Here is a 27,472-nt window from a genome sequence, read left to right as displayed (position 1 = left end):
GGGAACTCAATTTCTCATCCACCAGTGTCGTTCCTGTGCTGAGCGTCCCCGGGGCTTTGTTTGTACACCTGCTGAGTGACCTTGGGGTTTTCCGTGAGTGTTTCGGCCTTCCCTCGTGTGTTATCCTTCGCGGGGGCACATCGCATTACTGCTCGATTCGAGCTCCGAAGCGCAAGCTGATTCGAGCTGAGCGACACGACCGCTACGTTTTTCTCCCACACGGAGGCTGGCATCGGGCTACCTTCGGCACCGGGAAACTCCGTTCGGGCCGTCCGGTGGTTTCGGGATCGGGTCGGCCTCCCTCCCGCCGTAATGCTTGCCGGGGCGAGCTCGTTAGTTTCGACGTGTCGCTCGTTCCGGGCGGATGTGTTTTGTGTGTGCTGCTCGTTTCCCGGTGTGTGCTCTCGTGTGTACGCGGTGGTGCTGTGCGTTTTACGTTGTCTACGCCATTTCGACGGTGTTGTTTGCAATGGTGCACGCGGACGGGTTGCCCTAGGTTTGGGCACTGCTCGGTACAGCGAAAAGTGAGTGTTCCGGCGAGGTTAGCATCATCGGCTGCTTGACGTGAGCTTTCCCCTGGATCTATACGGCTCCGGGAAGTCACGTCACATAATTTGTGCATATTTTTCCGTACCGTTCGATACCCGTTGATGGTGGTGTCTGTGTTTGCGCGCTGATGGTGAAGAGAAATCGAAACAGAACGCGTGTGAGATAAATATAAATACACACATACACTACGATCCAATAGACACACACAAGCACAAACACACACGGAGTGCGGAGTGACGAACGGTCTCGCATACAGCGCACATAAAGATGATTAATTATTCATAGTAGAGATTTGTGGCGCTGCTCCAACGGTCCGCCCTCCCACCTAGAAGGGCTGCTGCGTGGATGCCTTGCGCCATTTTTCCCGGGGGCCATCTGGGCCGGTTCACGGCATGTTTGCGGCTGATGGTGATGGCGAGCAGCTGCTGCAAACAGTTCACAGAGATTGACAATGAGCAAAACGCGACCGGGGCAGTGAGATAATGGACAGATTGCTGTCATTTCGCTTTGTTTAGGTTTTGCTAGTCGGGGGCAGTGGAGTGACCCCAGGCAGCCGAGATTGACATCTGATAGAGTCATCTGCAGAGATTTGGTGCGAGAAGAGAGCGAGAGTCCGTTTGTGGCTTTTGTATGTGTGTGTGTGTGAGGTGAACAGAACAAACAAAGTACCGGGAAAGCTTGAAGTTCGTCGTTGTGTCCTTAAAAAGCTAATATCGGAAAGCTTACTTAACTTGCGCGTTGTGCGAGCGGTTCTGCTTTTCGGCAGGAACCGCGATGTAACGTGAGAGGAACATAATTCAGTGGTATCGTTTAGCGACTAAACCCCGCTTCCCCGAATCCGGCCAACACTTCCCTTCCGGATTACGGATCGATCGGTAATGCTAAACCGCAGCCGCTTTCGCGAAGAACGCGTCGTTTTGCGAGTGCCGTGGGCAACGGGGGAAGCCCCGAGAGCGATTGTGCGAAAAGTGAATAATTAATGCAATACTGAAAACCTAATCCGATTAAAGATGTTTCAACAAAAGGCGTGAACGAACGGGGTAGGGGTAGAAAAAACGATCATCGCCATCCCGCGCGGCAGTGCGTGTCAAGCCAAAAAGCTAGGCCGTGTAAAGCGTGATGCCTAACTTTAGGCGTTTCAGCGGCGAGCCGGCGAACGAGCGGGCAAAATAAAGAAGGGCAGCTGTCGAAGCGGCAGCGGCCTTTTCCTTGTTTTTCGCCTCTACCACCCCAACGTAGATTTCACGCCCACCCCAACGAGTGATAACCGATACCGACAGGCGCGAAATATCGATACTGCCGCTGCTGCTGCGTCAATTATCGCGATGATGATGATGTTTTCCCGTGGCAAATCGATCGAGACGTGGCAGGGCTGTAAGACGTGAAAAGTGATACCGTGCAAACACGACAGGCGATGATGGCGGTGATGATGATGATGAGATGAGCTATCGGATGCTACAATCGGTGGGATTATTAATTTGCTCGCTTCAGCACTGCCGGCAGCTATTCTGACAATCTGTTGATGGTGTGAAGCAGGAGTAGGAGAGTCGCTAGAATCTTGTGTAGGAGCTTGTTTTGTGTTGAGCATTTCAGTCTTGCTTGCGATATGTGAGAGTTTGCGTATCGATGAATCAAACTTGAAGGTTTACCACAAAACACTTGTTCGTGGATGGGAAAACCGAGCATTCCTATCAAATTAGCTGCAACATGACATCACCTCAACCACGTGTAATAGGTGTCAGTCGAAAGGGAAGGGGGCAAAAAGAAACTGTTCGTCTCATGGCACTAAGCTCATCGGACGAAAGTTGCTCCCGATGCGCCCGTGGTGACTGACCGCGGTGCTCCCCGCTGGCAAAACCAAACCGCCCAGCAGGTTGGGCCGGTGCGTCCTTCACGCCACCCCCTCAGCTGCACCGGAAATTGGCCGTGATTTATGGGGTCAGTGAACATGATTCAGTGCAGCTCGGGAGCAAAGTTATTGCACTTCACTCTCGAGCTGCACCGTACCGTGACGTCGTTCGTTAGTGTCGTACCGGTTAGTGTGTCTGTCTGGCCGGAGTACCTGGTGCAGTCCCGGTAAAGAGCGTGTGTGTGTGTGTGTAGGTGTGTGCCGGCAAGCAAGCAGCAACATTTTTGGCAACATTTTGCCGCAAAATCTCAGCTGATGCTCAATCCCACCCAGCTCGGGGGTTAGCTGTCGGTGTCACGGGGGTTGTGTGTCGAGGGGTGAAGTTACCAAAAAAAAGGGAGAAAAAAACATACGTTTCCCACAATGAAGCTGAACGTTACGGGTGTGTGTGTGTGTGCGCTCGAATCCGTGTACACCCGATACTCTCCATTCAGGGAGGAAAAGCAGTTAATCGGATATCCGCTGAGTTAAGGGCGGCCGACACGCAGCGAGGTAAGTGTTGTTTAATGGGCTGTGGGCGTTTAATTTCCTCTTTTGTTCGATGTACGGGATGTACGGGATGCTCAGGCCCTGCCCAGGCGGGTTGGGGCCACGGTCCGAGCGAATGTTAAATTGGATTCATTTCCGGGCTTAATTTTGTGAGAAATCGTCATACAGCTTCGGCAAACGGGGATCGGATAAGGGGATCGAAATTAGCTTTGGGATAGGAATCTGCGGCGTTGCTGTTGTACGGTGGTTTGTACGCTGGTTGAGATTACACGGCAATGGTCGCTGGATGGGAAGGGTGATTATAATAAAAAAAGTTGCTCGTTTTTTTTATTAGATGCTATCGGGCAGTGTTGAAATGGAGCAGGAGAAGCTTATGAACAAGGGTTTGAAATTGGCGCAAAAAGTTAAATGATAAAATGTTTCCTGCTTTAGCCAATGATTAAAACAATACCAATAATTCGGTGGAAACCGATGGTAAACTTTGTCTTGTTAAATCTTTCGACATAGCTAGTAAACAGTTTTGACTTGCGTAACACATAAGAGTTGTTCCTCTTAATCTCATCTACCAAAACATGATGAAATTAATCTCTTAAGTTAAGGATAATGCTCAAAATAATCAACATTTACTCTTTTCTGTGCACTAATAGTTATCGTGGGGATCTTTTAGTTTTCAAAAATATGATCTCTTCTCTAAGGTTTATTCCTTATATCACATATTTTGAGCCTAACTTACCTTAATAATTTATTATGAAAGATGTAATTATCGAAGAATTTGGCATATTAATTGTAAGTACAACTTCAATAAACTTTGGACTCCTTTAAACATTGTTCATTAAACTTGGAGGAGGATAGTGGTCATAGTAACCAAAATCATCAAACAAATTTGAGTGACTACAGGGGGTATCTACACATATTAGATCTGCACAAAAAATTTGCAGAAAACAACCTTCATCTAAATTAAGTATTTTTTCATCACTTGGTTCGTTGTAAGATGTGTAATAACTTCGATCGAGGCTAAGATTTGATTTGATTTCTTATGTGTGGCTGCTCTTCCTCTGCACATCATCAACTTCCAGAAACTGTTTAAGAATGGTTGGAATGGAGGGACTTTTAACGTTTATTATCTTAAAAACGAATGGTTGCAATTAAAAAAATACATTTAAAAACGCTAAAAATAGTATTTTATAAAGCTAACATCAAGCACTGACTGTTCTGATGCAACTGATGACTGATAAGAGAAGCAAAGTTATTTTATGTTTATTCCCTCTAACTTCCATGAAAGTATGCCATGCATTGCTGATCTAGCATTCCAGGATGCACTGCCGTGGTATGCCAATCAAATAGAAAACTCTGCGCGATATCTTTCAAAATTGGTTTCTGTAATAGATTGTGGGATTGATTTCTAGAAAAGAGCATTAGAAACTGTAATTAGGAATAGATAGAGTTGCAAAATTAAAATCCTCTCCTTTGATAATAATAATGTTCATTCCAACACAGCTTTCAGTGCTATTTACACAAAAAAACGACTCCATAAAACGACCAGTTTAGAATGTGTTCCAAGAATCTCCTGTAACATTTCCACTCCGTTCAAATCACAACACCGCTCTCGCTGGTTAAAGTGTCAATAAACAAGATAAAAAAGGATAACATAGCCGCACCCTTCCAGCTCCGCAAACCCCGCAGCGCCCAACACAACATCGGCCCCGCAGCGAAACATCTTTAATGCGACTAAGCTCTTTACGCTCCAAAAGCCATTATCGGCTAAAAAGACATCTTTGTCGACAACTGTGCGCACAATTGAGCACCGGAAGGGAGCAGCCTATCCAGGCATCTGGATGCTCCAAACGTGAAAACAATCCGGAGAAGGGATGTGTAATACCCTATCACAGCATCCGGTTGGTTCGCTGTACGTTCTATTCCTGGCTCTTTTACCGCCGTCTCGAATGTGTGTGTGTGTGTGTTGACGCGGTTGCTTTTTTGCTTGTTCCACAACAACCACACCCCACCGGTGATGCTTGCTGCTCCTCCTGCACACTGTCTTCGCAGCGATTATTTTGATATGAGCGTGTCGAAGTGGAACGGAATTTCCACCAACCAACCGCTAAAGCCGATACAGCATCTCGTGGCGGTTGATGTTCTTGCGGGCTCTGGTCGGGCAGACGCACCGCTTTCTATCCGTGATCCATCTTTGATTCTTGGCCCGCTTCCTTTTATCCATTCGTAAACATACACCGACGCATGCACAGGGCCACACACACACACACACGCAGCCACACGGTGGGCACATTTTTCGATCTTCGTTATCTGCTTTTATTTTCCTGCATCTTGCTGAGCAGATCTTCTTAACAACATTACTCGTGCTTTTAACAGGGAGCTTTGTCTCAGCCGGTGAACCGAAGGCTTAGCGTAAATTGTATCAGCCCGGGCTACACGGCGAGGCTGATAAGCGGTCTGGGAAATTCTCCAGAAGCAAAACCATCCTACTGACGGGTATACGCTGTTCGTGCGGGGTATAATGCTCCCATACCCACACACCTACACACACCAAAAGCGAGGACGAAATTATGGCTGGAAACTCTGGGGCCCTCTCGGAACTGGCAGACGGTACATCCGATGGGACCAACCTCATGGGAATGTATCGCAAAGGATCATTTTTCGTTCGCCCACTGGTGCGCACTACCAAACAGGACGAACAAAAAACAACAGAGACCAGACAAGGTTTTATCATCGACCTTCGTGGAGCAGATGCGCACGTGTGTGTGTTTGTTCTGAAAGGCTTGATCCTTGTTGTTTTTTCCCAGCTCCCAGCTTATTTGCCGGGCTACGGGGGTAAAGGAGTGGCTGGCTCAATTCCATTCGGACGCCTCCCAGACTCGGCGAGCTTCCGGGCTCCCGCTTGGCGTTTCCGTTTCATTTGACCAGCGGACGGCGCAATGGGCGCGGTGGAAGCGTAAGGCAAACGGCAGATCATTATTTTCATCACCATCATCATAACGCGCACATCATCATCGTCTTGGTGGTGGCGGCAGCATCGGGTTTTCGGTTGATGGTGATCTTTTTCTCCCACTCTGTCTCCTTCTCTTGCTTTCGCCGTTTCCCGACCCAGGCGGTCACACTAAAAGATAATAAACACAAATATGATAAGCGTTTAACGAAGTTACACTCACCCACAGACGATGGCAGGGTAGAGGCGAAAGAAATGGCCGCAAGCGGTGGAAATTGAGTGGGTAATTTCGCAGCGGATGCTTCCGGCGTATTTTCGGGCGATTTTTCATCCTCATGGTCTTTATGTGTGTGTGTGTCAGTGTGTTTCTCCCGCCCCCCTCCCCACTTGCCTCCGTGTTGTCGATTTATTTTACTCTATTTTTGAAATGCTCTGTGTGTGCGTCCCGGGACCGAAAAGGGATGAAGCAGAATGTTGCTCCACCGTTCTGGGCTGAGTTTGACATTTTGGCCTGAGGGTGAGGGTAGGGGCAGCTACCCCTAGTATCCCTTGGGGCAGCGAGCAATCCATTTTCATTTCTGGTCTGCCAGCTCGGAGCTCGGTTGAGCGGGAACGGGCGGGAAAAATGGCATCGTTCACTTAGGCAGCCAAGATTCGGACGCAGGCTGCGATTGACGAACGATGGCTATTCATATTCCTTGAATGAACTCACAGCTGGGGCTGTGCGAATGGCATCCGGAATGATTTTCGCTCCGGGAGCTGATGCTCGGTGCAGAATGGAGAAAACCAAGCGGAGCGATGAGACAAACACAACTTTTGAAACATTTTGAACGTTGATGAAATACGCAAGAAAATGAGTGAATTAAATTGGGCGGTTTTGCACGCGCAATGACATAACGTTGTGCGGTTTGACGTTTGTAATTATAATTTGATTTGATTACAATTCTTAGGTGAAATATAACAAGTAAGCCATTCCAGCTTGTAAAAGTGAGTGAAGTAAACCACATTAAAGAAAGCCATAACAAAAATAGATACATTTGAAGGCTTGTGCAAGAAAACTTTATATATGCCTTCCAACTTGTTATGCGCGGTTGTACAGCCGATAAAAATGAAAATTTCTCTATTTTTTTAAAACAAACAATTTGTGATGACTGCGATTAAGTAATGTTTCACATTTTCACTCTTCCAGATTCTAAAGGCCAATTTTTGTAATATCATTGTTTTATTTACTTTTACTTGAAACTGTAATATCTTTCATTTCGATTGATATTCCATTGATAATTTTAACTTTTGTGAAGGCACAATCCGATAGAGGTAGAGGGTAGAATTAATATTATATTTAAGTTGTCTCAGCCGAATTGACCAAGACAAATATGGCTACAAATTAATGATTAAATACTCATGGGATCTTATCGGTTAATATGAATCTTTTTCAATCGAAGCATTAGCCAAATGTTGGAAAATCTGTCCAAATAATGTGAATCAAATAAGTCAAATAATTTGTGATAAATATTTAATAATAGACTCAAAGTCTCTTTAAAACTAAATAAATTATAATAATTGATAGATAAACCCCAACACAGGGGTTTTCAGGGGAATATTGTTCACTCTTTCTTGTTGGAAGTGAACAGGATATGGTGGGACTGTACGGTTCTCTTCTTTTGCAGACACATTCTAAAGTCCTATTGGATTCAATATAAGCCATTTCAAAAATGGTGCAGTACAGTTCACTTTCCGTCTCATAAAGTCCAATTGCTTTAAGAGGGAATATAAAATATTCCATAACTATGAGAACTATGAGAACCCCTGGAAAAACCTGTAATATCAACATAATGGGATAATTTTTCTACTGGTGATAATCTTTTGAAATATTTCAATATGGTACAAGATGCCTTCCATGATTTTAAGAGAGAAAAAAAGAAAAAGGTTGTATAATAGGATTTCTTTTTACAAATTTTTTATCCATCATATGACACAATAACTTACAACGACCTTAGTTTGATGAATATTGATCTATATATCTAAAAGAAAAGTACCTTTTGTATTGCTTTTATGCAATATTACTAACAGATAAGAGAGTTGATTTTTTAGTTAAAAAATCTGTTGCAAAGTTTGACAAATGAAGAAGATGTCTAAGTGTAACACAGCGCAAAACACCCATAAAACTTTAATCTGTACTACACGTTTCGTTTCTTTTCCCAAAATTTCCAACAGCCCAATATGCAAGATAAACTTTTTATTGCGCAGGAATTTTCCTCCAACATGTTAAAGCTCTTGAAAGCAAATTTAGTCTCGAGTTTTAAAAATAGCTCCGTTCGGTCCGCTCCACAAAGAAGCCCTTTGCCAGACAATATTTTACCGAAATTTCTACCCAAACAGATACACACACATGCTGGTAGAAAATGGGATCACTTTTCATGCAGCTTTTCAGTTCGTTCCAAACATGCAATTGAAACAGCCGGCAAACACACAGTGTATGTGTGTGTGTGTGTGTGTGTGTGTGTGTGTGTGTGTGTGTGTGTGTTTGCGAGTTTCGCACATGTTGTGTGGACACACCATTGGCGTCACTATTTGTGCAACCCGTTCCCGTTTTGCTTTCGGAATCGAAATGTGTCACAAAAGGTCACACCGGTTTGATGGTTTGTAACGTTGAGCCCCTTTTTTCATACGTTTGTTTGTTTGTTTGTTTCATCCTTCGCCCTCTGTGGCCGCTGCCGCTGGTGTTGCAGGAGGAAAGAGCAAGTTGGAAGTAAAAATACGTTTCATGGATGATTGCAGGAGCAATGGGACGGAGATTGTTCCAACTTCTGGGCGTCTCCATGGCGCCCAAGAGGGTGAGGGTGTATCGGTTGAACCAAATCCTAGAACTCGTCGCAGCCTTCGCCTTTACAGCTTCTCGAATCGAATCTTACGGTTTGGGGCGGATGGTTGACGGCGGAACCGTTCAACTTAAATCCAAAAATATATTCTTCTGTTGTCGATTGTTTTGGCTGGCGGTTCGATGTTTCGGAGCCCCAAATCAACCCAAACGATCCAAAAAAAGCCTCTTACTGAAGCCCGAGCCGTGGTTTCGTGGTGGGCAAACGGGAACCGAGCCGCTTTACTTTTGTTTTCCATTCGGCATCGGCCCCCTATCAATTTTCTTGGGCAAGCGCAAGCGGGATGAGGGTGGGTTGGGTTTTGCCAGGAGTGGACAGTTTCTCAATCTTGTTACAGAAGCAACCGAGCTGGAACGATTTTCCTGTGCCGAGCTGCTGTGCTCGATAGAAAAGTTAGTCTCGGTTGACTTTGCGATTGCCCGGCGAGAAAAACGCTTTTCCCAGCGGTGGTGGGGCTCAGTCTACCAGGCTCCCCATCGTCACACTTCCGAATGGGAAGTTTGGAAAATTGGCCAAATGCTAGGAAATTGGAGCGAGCCAAGTGTTCCCCAGCTTGGGGATGCACCCACAACAAACAGTTCTTGGCCTTTCTTGGCTTAACTTTTTCGACATAGTTGGCGAAAACGGACGGACATGTCGTAAATTTTGCGTTTAAGGTATCTCAACGATTTGATTACGGAAAGTTTCCGATGCTGTGATGGTTGAGCCGGCGGTGGGGAAGGAAAGCTCTTGTCTGGGAGGGGCAGTTGTGATGCGGTTGTGGAAGGAAATATCGAATTCGTAGATATTGAATGATATCAAGGAGATATTGGGCTCACGGTCACAGGCGACGATGATTGGTACTGAGGGGTGTGTAGAGTCTGCGGGGAACTTCCGAACAAAAATGTGCAATCATTTGGGAGAAGGTAGAATTTGTGCAAGTTCTTTGCATGTAAATGGATCGTAGGATTAAATTAATTGCTCGCCCGATAGTTGTCAATAAATGCGCATAAAGTTTTCTTTATCTGTGAGGTTCGGCAGCAATAAACGATAAAATGCTGCAAAAAGTTGCCGAACTATCTGTCAAAAGCTGCCTGTGGAATGAGTGAAAATATTCAAATTTATCATCTCGTTTTATTCCACATTGTATGCAACTCGGCCTTCTCCCTCGCTTCATTCAGAGGTGAGCTTTTTGGCCGGTGATTTGAAAAGATTCGTCACCGGAAAGAAAAGCATACCCGGAAGTTTGGGACATCTAATGAAAATGTTGTTGCCTCATTACCAACCCGGACTGTCTCGGCCCGAGCTCGTCCCATTTCCCCAATGAGATGTTAAATACACATCAGTCGGCTGACGACCGTCTGCAAACCTTTTGATACGATGTTAATGAGACTTTGAAAAACCCGAAATCCGGAACGATTTTGCAGGTTGCTATCAATGCTGAACTGACTGACCTCCGAATGAAAAAAAAAAAACACCCCTAGACGAGAGAGAGAGACGAAGAAAGCAGCTTTTAACATGAACTCCAGCAAAAAGCACTCGAACCGAACCCACGGTCCGGGAAAGCAACATTTGTTTCTTTGTTGTCGCAACCAAACAGAAGCCTCTCGGTCCAGCCGGAGTGTGGTACGCAAAGGGCAAAAGGCGCCCTGGTAGAGAGGGGAAGTGGGTACTCGTACCGGGGTCCGTTTGGGGTGAAGATAAAATAATTTTCGGTTTCACTTGATGACAAGTGAGAAAATGTTTTGGGCATGTTTCCCGTCGTCCGAGCGGCTAAGTGAAAGAAAGCCACCCACCCGACTGGAACAAGGGATCGTCGTGGGACGGTGAAACCGGACGGGCAAAAACTGGTTGGAGATGGTAAGAGTGTCCAGCTTTCGCTTTGGGTAAGGGTCGGAAAGGAGACGCAAAGCGCAAATAAGGGTTAAGTAAGGATGTTTTAGGGGTTGCCTTGTTTTGTGTACCTTTGGGGAGTAAATATTTGCTGCGGCCTGGTTTTGGCCTGGTATGCCGCACTGGTAGAGCTTCCGTGGATCGTTGTGTAATTAAAATGGTAGCGTGCCGGCAGTGTGGACTGGGTGGGGATGCGGGGTGATTCCTCTTATTGGGAATGTATTGTTTTCGGAAGAGGTAGCCAGGTAGAGACAATAAAGGGAATTCGTTTTTAAGCCTTTGTGACCCATCTGAATGGAAACGAAAATGGGAATGACTGTTGCAGAAACGGGCCAGATTTGTGGGGAGTGAGGATGCCGTGAAAGGAAACTATAATTGCACTAGCGTTGGAGTGATATTTTGATGATGTTTTGCTTTGAATGCTTGAAGAGATGTGGCTGCAGTAAAAATCGCTCAGAGAAATGTTTGTTTCGAAATAATTGTAATGATTGTTTATGTTGGTTGACATAAGCTTTAAAGCCATACACATCCCATGAGTAGTCATTTTTAGGACTTGCTTGAAGATGATTGTATGCTTGCGGTTTAGTGTTCACGGAAAAGATGTAATAATGGATAATTTGTGTATGTTATTACTTCAAAATGTAATACGTACCGGAGTAAATTAAGAAAATGTGTCAAATGGTTCCCTCTACTTGTACTATGCGCTCTGAATTGCTCTGCTTTCCACAATGTGAATACACAATTATACTTTTGATGATTATCATAAATTTCTTCTTCTTCTTCTTCTTCTTCTTCTTCTTTGGCACAACAACCATTGTCGGTCAAGGCCTGCCTGTACCATTTGTGGGCTTGGCTTTCAGTGACTAATTGATTTCCCCCCATAGCAGGATAGTCAGTCCTACGTATGGCGGCACGGTCCATTTGAGGTTTGAACCCATGACGGGCATGTTGTTATGTCGTACGAGTTGACGACTGTACTACGGAGGCCGACTCGATCATAAAATACGAAGTTTAATAATTAAAGTGATTAAAAAAATGAAAAAGAACAGTTAGTCAATTGATAAATATATTCGATATTCAATCATTTTTTTATACAGGCTTTTAAATCATATAAGGGAATGGTTCAATCACTTGGTTCAATCAGGAGAATGTTGCAAATCATTAGGGGAATGTTGCAAGCATGCTGTGGAAGTTTGCAACCATATAGGGGAGTGTAGCAATTGACAGACTGTGTGTGGCGCTGTAAATACCCTAAAATATGTTCATTAATTTAACAAATTCATCGTGTTTAATTATGGCTCCGTAGCAGGATTTAGTTACTCAAGTGTACGCTGAATGCCACACAAAAAAAAAACTCCAAAAGATGTTTATAGACAATATCATCGGGACAAAGTTGAAGCTTTTTACTCTGGCACCCACGGTCTGATGACAGCTCCACAGTACGTTTGCAAAATTCCCCTTGTCGATTGCAACACTCCCCTATATGATTGCAAACTTCCCTAGCAAGCTTGCAACATTTCCCTATCGAATTCCCATAAGTTATTGAACTATTCTCTAAAATGATTCAACCCCCTGCAATGATTAGCATTTTTATTGTAACTGCCGACCTCCGACCTTTAAAAAAACTCTTGTTGGATCATGGTAAATTCCATAAAGGCCATAGTATTGTAGCTTTGTTGTGGCCATTTAGGCAGAAAGGAGTTAATCCAAGAATTGGCAGACTGAAAATTGGTTTCAAAATATACTTGAATTATATTTTCAGGAGTTTTTATATTGAATCTACTATTTTGTTGGATCGTTTAGGAACCACATTTCATAGAAAAATCTTGCGCACTTCGTTTGATGGTATTTGTTTTTGTCTCTATTGCATAAACTTTGAATTCGTTGCTTGAGGATTTTTTTTTTAAACGTAGCGAAATGAGATGTTGTTTTTTTAAATAATATAACAACATTCAATCATTGCTTTGGTATGTTTCATATATTTTATAGAATTATTTAAATAATATGTGTAGTTCTGTAATGTTCTCGCATTAAATTGATCTCTTTTCCATAACATTGAGATTTAAATCAAAAATAAATATTGTAAAAGCTCGTAAACCAGCATTTTACGAAAATCAAGATCACTTTAAAGATTCTATTTTTCTTCTCTTTCCGTTTCAGATTCTTCTCGTGTAAACAGCTCACAGCCATAAACAAACCCACAACAATCTACGTGGTGTTACAAAAAAACAGCAGTGTTACAACGCGATAAAATGCTAATACTTCACTGGCCCGATGAAAGCGCTGCGCTGTAAACAGATAGTCCCGGGCGTAACAAAGGAACCCGCTTACGGGCAAAACGAGAGATAAATCGTACTACACGGGAAGGGGGGGGGAAACCGCTTCACTGTTGAAACATTGTACAGCATCCGTGTGCCTGCACCGCACTGGATAGTGCAGCTAGAGAGCTGCACGGTGAACGGACACATCTGATAGAATAATAATTTTCCTCCCTGCAGCAGGCTTAGCGAGATTCGCCAGGCTCAGCCGACAATGGCTGGAGTGCGGCAGGAACGGGACTAGTAGGAAGCTTATATGAATTAACACAAAATCTTCTTTTTTGTTTGGTTTGCTTTATAGGTTAAGAGAAGGGAAAATGAGAAAGTGAAAAGAAGAGAGTGAGAGAGAGAGAAAAAACAAATACTACTATCATAATAATATTCATGGCAGATTGTGAGTGTGGTACTAAATAACAGGGCAAAAAAAGTCCGTGTGAAAGTGAAAGAAGAAATAATTCGGAGCCGAGAAAAAATCTGTCAGCCCGCACAGACAAGCAAGTGGAAAGCGTTTTTCGCGTTTTATTCCCTACCCATCGCTTCGAATGCAACTAGAACGTTTGAATAAAAACGATCATCGTTAAGAAGATAAAAAAAACGGCTCAAAACATACGAAAAAGTTCCTTCCCAAACTCAATGTGCCGTACGACACACCAAGACCGGGGAGCAGGGAACTCACGAAGTGTTGCCCCAAAAAAAGGGGGAAGTTAAAATCTAGTCACAGTGAAAACAATGGCCGTGCCAGTGCACGAGCAGTACAGCAGCGGGAACCATCGCGGGCCATCCGCCAGTGGCACGTGGGTTGGCAATGGGTGGCAGCGAATGTCCAACGGCACCCCCGGCGTAGAGCTGTTGCTAGGCGCAGTGAAAACCATCATCTGAAAATTCGTCGGTCGCCAATCAAAACGCAAAACACGGCAAACGCGGCCAGCTCCCACCTGCGCTCATACCCCATCCACCCGATCGTCCTAAGCAACAGCGCGGGGGAAAGGCAAAAAAAGAAAGGCAAAACAAAAAACGACCACAAAAAGAAAAGTCGTCACTGTTTGTTAGTGTTTTTAGTGATTATTTCCCATCCGATTGCCGACCGCCGTCTCGCTGTGGCAATCGCCGGAAGAAAAAGTACACACGCTACACGCTCCTGCATCTTCCGCCGAGAACGCTCGAGAAGATAGGGTTAAACCCGTCGAGCGTTGCCTGGCAGGCTTAAAAGTTGGCTACCCCTGTTTGCCCGTACCCGCCATTAAAGTGCAACGGTGTTTGTGATTGTGTAGCTCTGGAGTTAGTGTGTGTGTGTGTGTGTGATTGTGTCCCGAAGAAGCAACAAAAAAGGCGTTTAAGCGTGATTCTTTTTTTTTTGGGTTTTGCACCAAGTGCAGAAGTGTGTCTATCGTGTGTGTGTGTGTGTGTGTGTACAGCAGTGTGTGCGTGTGTTTGTGTGGTGCTTCAGATTTTTCCCCAATTTCAGTTCGGTGGAATTACCACGCGGTTGCATTGGTTTTTTTCTCTTCCCACGAGCTTTTCCGTTTGGTTGTTATTCGTGCAAAAGTTGTGTTTTTCTTCCAAGCCACCTCCTTCTCCACAGTGCTTCCTTTAGTTTAGGCAGTGTCCGCAATCCCACTTCCGGTCAGCACGGTCGTCGTCGTCAGCCATCGTCTCCCCAGTGAGGACCGGTAGAATTATTCGTAGTGGAGAAACGTCCAGTTTGTTTTTTGTTGCTCTCATCTGGGATAGAGATTCTGTGATGCTTCCCAGTACCCAGCTGTGACTCCATTTTCATTTTCCCGTATTTCGACCCGATTATTTGCATTCCGCACTCCTCGCCAACCAACCCCATCCCCTGCACCCTCACGAAAGGTCAGCCCGCGTTCCACGGTGAATGAATTTTGTGCGGCGTGTGACATTTTTCGGCGAACACGACGAGCACCACACGGAATTTGAGTCACAGTTTACGAGTATCATCATCATCATCATCATCTGCGCCCTTTAGCTGGCTGGCTGGGTGGTGGTAGGAGGAGAACAAAAAAAAAACGTTTCGTGAAAAACTATCTTCCGTACACACACACACACCAAAGCAGGCGGAAGGCAAAAAAGCATCATGGAGATTATTAAAATAACAGTTTTGCTGCTGTGGAGCGTCGCATCGAGCATGCTAGGATTAGCGAAAGGTGAGTGTTTGAGCAAGCTTTCCCATATTGTTTTCCACCAAAGTGTTTGTGGTGGGGGCGAGGGGGCGTGGGTTTTTTTGTGTATTCCGCTGTCAGCTGAATCGACGACTTCTTGGCATTATAGCGGATGGAACTATTGTCGAGGGTTGCTATTTTTTTTTATTCCTCCTCTTTTCATCACGCACACATTTTGCAACCGTACTATTTAGTAGTCGAATTGTGAACATTTTTTTCCGCCGTCCCCCCCCCCATGCTTTGGAGATCATTTTCCGAGATTTTGCTGAGCCACTCTACTGTTTTTGCTTGCGTCTAGAGTGCAGGTCAGCTTATGTTGTTTGACAAAATGTGAAGGCGAAAAGTGTACTTTTTACCTTCTTCATATTCCTTGCAGCCGGTAGGAAAGGAAAAAGCTGATGTTTTAATTGCTCCCGCAATTTCGGTGCAAATGGTAGTTTTGAGAGTGAGCACTTCAGCGGTTGGAAAAGTTGTTTCAATGGATGTTTTTAGCTGCTTCTAGTTGTGGGGTTGATTTAAATCCGGCAATGATTATTGTCTTTGGAAAAAAGGCTTTTTTTTACAATTGGTTCGCTTTGCGAACGGTAAGATAAGCGAACTAGCAGCGACTATTTTTTAATTCAAAAATAGTACTGTCCGTAAACGATAAAATACAGTTCTCGCAATGCAGAATAATGCTAAAGAGCTATTGAAACAGGAGATTGATCCTTTTTGATAGGAGCACAAATTTCAATAGTAATTTAAGAACTTTGTGCGTACAATTTACCACTTTTAAATGCTTTTCTACTTCTTCAGCTCCTTGTCCGGTATGATTTGTTCTTAGCTTGTTTAAGTAATACACTACATTTGTTCTTGTGTTTTACTTAAACACAAGTAAAATAGGGACACAGCTTTATTTTTCTCCATAAAGTGTTGTATTTCATGTTTTTAAGGAGTGTATCATACTAATAAAAAATGGTTAAAAAGAAATGGAATTTGATCAAACAAATGAGCAAATCAACATATCTCCTGGCACAGTTTTATGATTTTTTTAATCTTAGAATTCAGTTTAAGTTTAAAGGTACAAAAAGCAATTTTGTTTAATTTATATTTTAGGCTTTATTATTTTAATCTGATGGAAGCCGGTCTCGTGGTACAGTCGTCAACTTGTATGACTTAGCAACATGTCTGTCATGGATTCAAGCCACAAATAGACCGTGCCGCCATACGTAGGACTAACTATCCTGCTATGGAGGGTAATGCAAAAGTCACTGAAAGCCAACCCCTCAAATGGTACAGGCAGGCCTTGACCGACAACGGTTGTTGAGCCAAAAGAATAATAATAATAATAATAATAATAATAATAATAATAATAATAATAATAATAATAATAAAAACAATATGAGCATAACAACTATTTTTAAGGTTGTGCAATTGTATCGAGATACAGATGTTATTCAATTAACTTTTCTTCATTATACGAAATTGATGAACTATTATATTTTTGCGACATACCTGCTTTTCTCGCCGATAGCAGAGACACAGCACAGACAGATAAAAATCAAAACTCCTCCAACGCGTTAAGCCGAAAACAAACATATTTTCCATAATTTAGTCAAAACAAATAGTTCTTTTGCGTGCCCGTTACGATACAGTCAGTTAGCTTACAATTTCCCAAAAACCCTTGTAATCGATAAACTTTTGCGCAAATCGATCATCTTTCCTTAATGTGCACAATTTTACGCTCAATTACGTGCGATTGCCGTTCGTTTCAGAAGTTTTGTGCAAACTATGGTCGCCGGCAGAACTGTAAACGTGTAGCAGGGTTGTTGAGCAGCGCATGGGGAAAAAGCAGTACAGCAAAACGCGGCGAAACACTCTCTTCTCTGTCACGTCTATACAGGGACGGGAGGTTTTTCGAGACACATTTTTCCTTCGACTGGTTTTTTGTGTGTGAGAGAAATAGGGTGTACCATGGTGGAAGGAAATCGAAAAATCCCGGCTCCGGCACCCTCGACTTCGACGACAGGGAAAACTAATAATATTTCCAATTTATCTTCTCCGCAATGTGGAACACATTTGACGGGCTGGGGCCGTCATTTTTTTGCTGGCTACCTCTACCACTGTAGTGATTGTAGTGACTGTATCATTTGCCTTATTTATATGCTTTACCTTCACCGGGAAAGGCGAATCCGTATAGGATCGGAAATCACACACCGGGTTGAAAAACTTTGCGTTTCAACTGGTGGATGGAAAGCATTGATCGTGAGAAGAATCGATACGCTTTTGAGCGGATAACGGTATCTTGCTGGATGCTATGAATGTTTCAGCTGCGGTGCATAACACAAAAATCCACGGCAAGCTATGCAGAAGTATAGCGGTTTTTGGTGCGGCATGAGCCGTGGATAGTTACAGATTCATATGAAAGTGTTATTATTATTAGCTTTATTATTATTGCCGTATAACCTAGATGGTTTGGCATTCGAAACAGATGTTGCTTCAAAAAATTGTTTTCAGACCGAAATCATGCGGATCATGCTGGTAAATCTGTCTATTGCACACCGCAGAAAAGGCGCATCCATGGCATAGAGAGAATCGTCTTGATCGTGTGTGTGTGCTTTCGGTGTTCTGGAATGCATTCTATTCTGCACCAAAAATCCGTCTCGGGATTGCAAAAGGTGGTTAAAAAAGGAAAATCCGCTCCTTTCAGCAGTGTGCAATGCTTTCGGTACGAAAACCCGCCTGGCCGATTCGCATGCCTTCGTGTTCGTTTTCGTTGCAACAGATTTCCCCTTTTGCCCATCGGCAAGTCGCTGCAAACGCGTCGAGTGCAGTGGTTTCGTTTGCTTTTCTGGTATTTTTTAAATCCTTTGCAGCACATCTACATTTGCTCAAACTACACTACTCTGGTAGGTTTATTGGTGCATTGGTTGTAGTGGTGACGCGCAAAAAAGGACAACGCAGAATCGCATGAATAGCGTTTAAGCAGCGGCAAACCGTTTCTCGTTTGCGCCTGGGAAAGGGGCAGAAAAGCACATCTATTTTCTTGATTTTGGACATTGCCATCCGAAGGCGTTGGGCCGTTGGAAATGATGCCTTTCTTCACTATGCAGCCGCTGCGGGAGTTGGGTGGAACGATGTACATAGGGAGAAATAGGTGGAAAAAAACAACAACAACATACTAGCATGGCCACAATTTGTCGGCTGTGGTCGACATTATCAAAACATGACAGTTATGTAGTGATTTCGTTGCAAATTCCTCTCAGCAGAACGTTCATTCGGCGAGAAAATGCATGCGCTTTTTCATGTTCTCCGTTTTCTCTTTCCATTCGTCTGCCAAAACGGACTGTTAGTGAGAGTTTGTTGTGTAGTGTTGCAGAGTGGTTAGGATGTTATTTTGGGCCCAGATTTTGATCGAAACGTAGTACTCGTGAATCGTGGGCGCCTTGTGAAGTATTTTTGGTTTTCTTTTTGTCCCTTCATGTGACTATGAATATTGATTTCTCTGACATTATTTGAACCTAACGATAGAGCTTGTATCGACCAAAATGACTTAGCATAATAATAGTTGTAAGTTGCAAACCATTGAATGAAAGTGATTATTCGAGATTAAAAACAAATATATAACTCTTTGGATTTAAGGTATTAAGGTATACTTCGTCCTGTGATTGAAATCAAATTAATACAATTAATTTTCACGATTAAGATTTGGGGAAAAAAATTATTTATTGTGAAACTCTTATTTTAATCCACTTTTTAGTAATCGAGAGTACTTTGATCCTATTTATTGCACAGCGCAAAGCGTCTTTTTCATTCCGTTGGCGTGCGGCAGAAGGTTAAAGTTTTTTACCCTATTTTGCAGTATTCTGGATTGAACCAAGGACATCATTTGAAAGCGTTGCGTATCGTCCTAAACACTATTCCAAAGAAAACACATTCAGTTTAGGGCTCTTTATCGTCGGTTTCAGTGTATTGGAGAGTATGCAATAAATGGATATAAAGTGCGCAATAATAGATTGGGGAGTTTTTGTAAGTATGAAATAATAAGATTTTTGAATAATCATTTCTTGGCTTAATTTTTCCGCCTAAAGTAACTTAAGCTTTGGCTGTTCCTTTAAGTGTGCTACAACTTGCAAATCACCCTAGTATTAGAAATTAAAGGCAATTGAATAATAAAATGATTTACTATTTGCATATTATATTGAGCATTTATAGGTGCAATGAGAGTGATAAAAGCTAAAAATAAAAAACAGACAGTTTAGTTAACCGTCACAGAATAATAATGCTTGTGTGTTTATCGCTTTGTTCCACGTAAAGAAATGGCAATAATTCTCAATTTAAACTGTCTGGTGCATTGGATTGTTAAAAGAAAACAGTGATTTATTAAAACATTCCGACTTTTAGTAACCTTTTCATTGAGCAACCAATCATTATCATTACATTGAGTGTACTATACTGTACGAAACTTAAATAAAGGTTATGGCATTTCGCATACAAAGTGTACGATAAACGTAAACCTCGAATTGTAAGACATGTTCCACTCTTGGCACACAATCAATATTTAAAACAGCATGTCTGTGGCATGGCGAGGAGTTCATCCGACACCATACCTGCCGTGTCATGTGCAGGGAAATTAAACACCTAAAACACAGCAACGCGTGCGGATGCTTGCAAGAACCTTTTCAATTATTCCGCATCAATATGGTGCGCTTCGCACTAACTCACACGTTAAAATGATAAAAGTATAAAATTTCCTTCCTAGTTTCCGTTCCTACCGATTGGCACATCATTCCGATGGCACGTTCGCACGAATGCCACTGAAGTAGTGACTGGGTGAGAGAGGAAGAGGCAGGGTAATGACGCCATTACTATGACGCGCAAACCGTGTGCGCAAGGCGTTGAAAATCACGGCGTTGATCCGTAAGCGTGCAGAGAGCGGTGTTAATTTGTGGCACGTTTGTGCGCCTCGCCTCGGCACAACAGACACACACACACCCCGATTGGTACGCATGGCACGCGCTCGGCACAAGTACCGAGAGTGTCGGAAACATACCCACCTCATAGACCGGTGCAAATATCGCATTCCCGAGGAACAGGGCGTAGCGAAGCATTCCGAAGCATTCGGTCGAACACGCTTTTTGTGCGGGGCCGAAATGGTTCCCCGTGCTTTCAGGGAGGACATTCATATATTCTGGGAGTGGTTGATAAGATGAAGGGGGAGGGGGTGGGGGAATGAATCCTCCATCCCCAACCGGTGCCGTTTCGGCGCAGAAGAACAGCGGCACGGCTGGATGGAACAATTCTTTGAAATTACTTCATTTCCCGGTATGCAGCAGCGCGCTCATAAAATACCATTAATATGTAATGAAGTGAATCATTCATAATTTACCTCTATCTCATGCCTTCTCGTGAAAACTTCTCCCGACTGCACCTGCAGCTTCGCACTCGCGCCTCTCGTCGCGCCGCTACCGGCCACGACCCGGGAGGTGCGATCTTTGTGGGGTCGTTTCTGTGGCAAACAACACAAAAAAAAATACTGAAAAAGGTAAGGGAAGGGGACAGATTCGCACCTTGCACGCATCTGTTCAACGAGACGCTCGCGCCCGAGGTTAAAGACGCGTACGGTTGAGCTGGTAGAAGCGAATCGCGCCAAAAGTTACGCGATGGTACCGAAAATTGTACTCGACTACAAAGAGTACGGTAAATCGCAATGAATGGGAAAACGGTTTTTGTTTTACCAAAAAACAAACAGACTCAAATATTAACTTCCTTCTTCTGGAAAGCGTTACAGCCTTTTGATTTGCTCCTTTCCATTCCTTCGTATTTTACGCCCCGAGACATCACTTTTTACTACCTTTGAGCACTTGAGCGAAACTGGGTGAAAAATCGAACCATATTCAGGGAAGGTGTTTTTGTTTTCGGCACACCCTGGAGTCCACACACACTCATAAACACAAACAAACATATATTCATCGGGCCGCTTATTGAGAAAAGAAAGTTCGGAAATGATGTGCTTTGCGGGCCTTTCGCGTAAAACACCATCCCATACAGACACGGTGCGATAAAAGGCAGCATCCATTTCAGTCCTCAACACCTTTCTTCACCTTCATCGTGTTGCCGTAAGCGACTTTTTATGGCTCGATTTCCATCATGGCTTCAAGCATTGGCGGCGCTACAGAATGATTCCGTGAAGAGAGAATTTCACCCGCGTCGATAACACTTAAATAGGACCGTTTATTTCATGCCCGGTAGTGAAAGTGGGTCAGAGGGAACTTTGTCGTCCTCAGTGCACTTTGCTGGGTATTATTCATTTACTTTTTTTGTCGACGTTTTTGCTAAACAGTAAGCCGATAGCAACAGCCGGAAGAAACATTTTGTTTAGTGTTGATATTAAAACGCCATTTCGATATCACTTTACTTAATGAACCGGGGATCAGTGGGCAACTGATGCAACTGTTGATCGGCTGCATGCGATGGAGATCTAGTCGTACGGCTGGATGACGCGTGCGGAGTTGGAACCGTTGGAAAGCGATATGAAACCCTGTTGTTATCAGAAATACATTTTACTAACGTGTAGCATTGCATGTAGGCTGAGTAATTAAAGTAAAAAGAACTATAAGTGTAGTCATTTTTTGAAAGCTGAATATAACATATTGTGTTTGATATTTTAACTAGGTCATGTAGTACGTTCATCATACATTAATGGTCATACGCATGGATTTCCGTTCCATTAGTTGAGTGGCGTGCATCGTTTCAACGATTTTGAATGAATGATTCGTTTGTAGAAGTTGTGAAAGGTTCAGAAAACGCTATTTAAAGTGGTGGTGGTTGTGTATTATTATTATTATTATTATTATTATTATTATTATTATTATTATTATTATTATTATTATTATTGTTATTTGTTATTGTTATTTTGGTATTCTGCTTTCTTCTCCAATATCTGCCGCATGGTGAAGATCTGGTCAGCGATTGATCTCCCGTTTCGGTATCCTCTTTGCTAGTTTTCGAATATCTTTTCGACGTCAGTTACAAGTGGATTCTGAAGAATTGGGGTGAATATTTTATAGGCAGTATTCAACGCCGTATTACCTTTTTAGTTGCGTCCGGTAACTACAGTTACAGTTAAAAAACTTCAGTTTTTTTTTATTCCAATTAAATTTCATTATGTTGTTAAATTCACCGAACTTGTTTCTTCTCGGTGTAATGGTAGAAACATGTTGATCTTCGTGCCCGTTTGAAAACCTAGCGAGCGTTGGTGGTAGCATGTTCAATCAATTGTTACTTAGTAATTAGAAGGCTTAGTTAGGCTTTGTAGACTTTTTTGGATACATTGGATGAGTAATACAGTACAAAACTACAGAACATGCTTTACATTAATAGTACATTAAGAACATACATTAAGAATACATCTAGAATAGAAACTTCCATGCAGTTCAGGGCAAGAATATAAGTTTCGTCGAATAAGGATATGTGAAACTTATGTTCTTGTCCTGAACTGCACAGAAGATTCTATTTCAAATGTATTCTAAATGTACTGCACATTAATTCTAGCCAGTTGAATTAATTAATCGAGTGACTGCAATCGCAAACTCTTTCTTGGTTGTTTACATATGTTGTTATGTAACAATTGAAATGAATACATAATTGCCAAATTAGTTTACAGCATTATTTTTCAAAATTTAGTACTGAACACTGTAATAATTAGTTTTACCTTTCAAACAAGTAATTTTTTTCTTTAAATTTTCAATCTGCTAAGCTATTTGCCCAGGAGAAACAGTCTCGCCAGAAGAAACCGTCCCGAGGGGCAGCTTGATTGCATTACCCAAGCATTCATCGCACCCTGGAGAGTTGATAACCGAATGCAAACCATGATCAGCATTCATTTACGTTCGCTTGTATCATCAGCCAAGGGTATGAGCGTTTGGAGCGGATAAAAATAAACAAGACGCAAACAGTAAACCAAAGCCCGAGAAACAGCCACATATTGACCCCGCTTTTTGAGGCCAACGAACAAATAAGCTCTTCGAATGGTTGCATGCCGTCTGGCTCCGTTTGTGCAAAGTGCAGCGGCGATCCGGACGGATACCAGAGCGTGGTATGGTAGTAGGGCATGATGAACTTGATGAATACCAATCGCTTGGAGAATAATTTGTCTTGGCTCACCCGAACGACACACGAGCATGTCTGCGAGTGATTCGCAGTTGTATCGCACCAGCCTGCAGAGGATTTGTTTCACACGAGTGGAGAAAGAATGAAAAGAAATCAAAGCGAAAAATAACAAACAAATGATGGAATGGAGGAAAAATTACAAACTGTCCTACAACAGGGCACGGTCGGGTAGGCGAACGGGAATGGTGAAACGAGCGATAAAAGCTGCTTGATAATTTATCAGCTGCCCATCGGAGTGATTTTCGTTGTTTCGTTGTTGCAGCAGCCAAAGCGTAAAATCGGATAAATCGGTGACAGCTTCAGCGAATAGAAAACTATTTCCCTTCAGCACTTTGGCTGTACTGGCAGGGATTTCGGTCCTCCTTCTATTTCCTCTCCCACTGGAATGCTGCCTTTCTCTTCTATTTTCTTTCCATATGTTTCCAATCCGATCGGAGAAAAAGTGATAGAATTTATTCACAGTTTTGGCGGTGGCCCGAATGGGGAATCAATTTTCGGTATTTGCATTTTTGCAACCAGCAAATGATAAATTGTTTCTCGATGGTCTAATTTGAATTTGCAAATTGCAATCGGGTTGAGTGTATGCGATCTTTCTCCCTGCCTGCCGAGAAATGTCAATCTTTTCGGGCACTCGAAAGCTCGGGTCAATATTTTATTTATGAATCCCCTATTGATACACATTTGAAAAGTGCCAGTACTGCAGAAGCATTTAAGCAATGGAGAGAAGGTTCGGTCGAGCGTTCGGCCGCTCTTCGTATGCAAACCAACTTATCGATTGTTCGTACAAGTAGCAACCTTCCCCAATTGCTCAATGCCAACACAGTAGTGTATTGCATATTTCGCAAGTTTCGCCCGGTTCGGTAAAGTTTGTAGCCCTTCGCTGTGATGCCCCCACAGGTACGTTGCGCTGAGTTGCTGCATGGTTGAGTGTGATGAATTTCCATCGAAACCTTAATGTAGGTCAAAGGGCTGCAACTCTCTCTCCGCAAAACACTATTGCGGTTTCCAATTCGTCTTGATTCGGCCGACGTGCACAGCACGGCGAAGGAGTGCAAGTATTGCCTTCATCACAAAACCCAAAACCCCAGGTAATGCATTGCAAAAGTGCATCGGGGTGTTCCAAAAAAGCAGGGTATTGGCTGTTTGGCGGGTCATTTATCATGTATTTGGAGCACCGATTTCTATTTATCAAGCTCGATAAAAATTGATCCTTCTCTGTGGGAGGTCTGTAGGGGGTGTGGTGAAGTTGAACGGAGAAGAAGGTGGGAGGAGAATCACTCTCAGTTATTGGTGCTTTCCACGCTTTTCTCGTAAACATCGTGAGCTGCATTTTCGTTCGGTTGATTCTTTTTAACATTCTCCCTTTCTTGCACCCCCGCTCGGCATGAGCTCTGTGAAGTGCTGATAAAAAAGTGGAGTTGGAAGCTCTTCTGAATTGGTGATGGGTGAAGTGTTTTGGGTGAATAAAAAAAAAAAAGAAAAAAAACAACAGAGCCAAACTAAAAATGAGCTTTCGTGTTTTAGCTTCATTCACTTTTAGCGCGGCAAGCTACTTGGCCGCACTCAATTTCCACGGGGGTTGTTTTTAAAGGATTTTCAAGACTCGAGTTCTCCCCCAAAAACCAATAACGAATACTGAACCGAAAAAGGAAAGAACAGCAGTATACTGGTGGAAGTTCTATCAAGCTGCTGCCGTTGTTCTTGAAGCTTATTTTTGTATGAAAGAGCTGCGTGCAAAAACGGAACAAAGCGAAGAGGAGAAAAAATAACGAAAAATCGTCCGAGTCCCTGGATGAGCGGTGGGTTCAAGGTTGAGTGGTGGGATAAAGTTCTACTGACCCTGCTGGGCTAGGATTTTGATGCACTCACGCTTTATTTGGGAGAATTTCTCGAGCTTTCACCTTTTCCCCTGGTGTCTTTGGGAGGTCCTTGGAATGTAAGGGTCACACTCACACAAATACACATACTTTTTTCTATTCCTGTTTTAGATATAAGATAGTGCAGAATGCGGGAGTGGCGAGAGAAAAAAAACGTCTCGAGTAGAGACGTTGAGACTTTGTCTTTATGGTGATGCTGATACTGGGTTTTGTTTCATTCGCTCCCATTATCTGTCCGTCACTGTTTCACGCTTTTCGCTTTCAGTGACGCTAAAGTTGCGTCCTGATGAATTGGCGACGTCGGCCAACAGGGGTTGGGATCCAACAAGGACGGGCGCTTCTCGCCATAGCTGCAATGCGAAAGACGAAAGCGAATCGAGCGAATGATTCGTTCGATGGGTTGGCACGGCAGCTTGAAAAGGAAGCTACTCCCGTGCCGTGCTTTATTGCTTTTCTTCTCGGTCGAAGTCGAACTTCATTCCGACCGGTTGTTACGGTCGGTTTGATGCTACTTTCTCTGCCCCGAAGTTAGCGGGCAAAGTTTGAGCAAAGCCCTGCCGGAGGTTGCGTTTATATGTTCGATTCGGTCGGGGCTTTGATCGTGATGAAGCTCCCCAGGAGCGATCGGTCAGGGACACGAACAAAGCAATACTGTGGTGCTGCTTCTGCTTGTGTGTTTTTTTCTTCTTTTGCTAGTTTTTGTTCACCCGAGTAACGGAGGAGACGGATAGAGGATTCGAGGTGGTATTGGCTGGCATAAGCTGCTTTGAAGATGGTTCGCTGTGGGATGAGCAGCCAGAAGCTTTATTTACCTTTGCCACGGGGATGAAGCAATACGGGAGTGGGGCACGATCGGGTAGGTCAACTGACCAAAGATTAGCCGACATATTTCTTGTTCGCTTCTTATCACGCTGACGTTCGGAATCGAATCGTCTATTTATTGGATTTCGGTTTCTTTTTCTCCAGCTTCAGCTTTCTTTGCCTTTGAGTGTTTCCAGTTTTGCAGTTGCGATGCTTTTAGTGCGGATTGATTTTTCCCCCGCTTGATGCCATTGCTGTAAGCGAGGTTGGTGAAAACGGACGAAAGATTTATGCGGCTCCTGCACACTTGAATGTGATCTTGGGCAATAAAGGAGATGCAGTTGTTATGAACTGTAGTATGTAGCACAATGAAAAATGATGATGTTAGCGCCTAGAGGTATGCAGAAAGGTAATAGCATACAAGTAGCCATAATTTTAGTCCATAACGATTAGAGTTAGTTAGTGTTAGTGAGAACGTGTATCGATCTGATGAAATAAATGTTAGAGTCTTAGTTGAACCACGGTCGAGAACACATCGGTTTCTTTTGATTGAGCTATTGAACATTTGGTCCTTCGAATAAAAGGGAGTAAGCGAGTTGTAAAAATCGCAATAGAATTCGGGACACTTAGATTCTCATCACAAGATCGCTGCGATTGTATCGTTTTTTTTTGCTTGTGCTGAATCCACGAGATTGTTTGTGAGTGGAAGAGTGTAGGCGTACGATTTGCCGGTGCATGCCTTTATGTGCGTGTTTTTTTTTTTTACGTGAGTGCACATGAAGGGGCATAGAGTTTGGTGACTATTGTTACACTTTTCCGGGAGTCGGCGGCTTAGAGTGCAGAAGTAAGCGAACGATAACAGTGCGTAAGCGTAATTTTGTGCGTGTACCGTTTTTTTCTTAGCTTTAGCAATCGTGCTAGCGATTTGTGCGTGTGCGTTAGTTCGGCCATAGCGTGGGTCCGATTTACAGAGGTGCGCGTAACTATAGGTGACGTAAAATTGTTTTTTTGTTGATTGCTAGAAAACTACACACATTTGTGTTGGACCTGCTCCTGAGTTGGGATGAGAAGTGTATTTCGGCCAATTCGCGGGTCCGAATGCTAGGAGTGGTAAAATCGTGTGAAAATTAGAACAAGTTTAGCGTCGGAAAGATCGTTGCTAGGACAATCAGTTTGCGGTTATTGTGTTTCGGCCATCGTGACCAAGTTGGCGTCAGTGTTCGCCATCGCAATTTGAGGAGTGTCATTGAACTTTAAAATGCCGAAAGCATCGAAAGAAGCAGAAAAAATGGTGCCGTGGATAAGAATTTACCAAGATCGATTGGCAGGTCTAGAGCAATTTGAAGAATTTATGGATAATTATGTGGATGCACAACGTGGTGAATTAAGTAGTCAGCTTTTGTCCTTGGAAGAGGCAAAAAAGACTTTTGAAAGTGTGCGGGAAAAGTTGTTATTGGAGTATGATGAGTGTGATGAGGTACAGTTAAGAAGTGAGAGGAAGGA

At 43.3% G+C, this 27,472-nt stretch overlaps 1 protein-coding gene across 3 annotated transcripts in view; it reads left to right on the top strand.

The window, feature by feature from the left end:
• Positions 1-352: 352 nt before the first annotated feature.
• Positions 353-27,472, top strand: part of LOC120901988 (lachesin) — a 125,291-nt gene continuing 98,171 nt past the window's right edge. For 2 of the 3 annotated variants that reach the window (XM_040310403.1, XM_040310401.1), the window contains exons 1-2: positions 353-524; positions 13,262-15,125. In XM_040310403.1, the coding sequence (XP_040166337.1) occupies positions 15,056-15,125 (70 nt within the window). In that variant the 5' untranslated portion in view covers positions 353-524; positions 13,262-15,055. Of the gene's footprint in view, positions 542-13,261; positions 15,126-27,472 lie in introns of all 3 variants that reach the window. The other variant, XM_040310402.1, reaches the window with a different exon arrangement.

Source organism: Anopheles arabiensis, chromosome 3, assembly GCF_016920715.1.
Source record: "Anopheles arabiensis isolate DONGOLA chromosome 3, AaraD3, whole genome shotgun sequence".
NCBI classification, from domain to species: domain Eukaryota; kingdom Metazoa; phylum Arthropoda; class Insecta; order Diptera; family Culicidae; genus Anopheles; species Anopheles arabiensis.
This window is presented reverse-complemented; position numbering and strand designations above follow the sequence as displayed.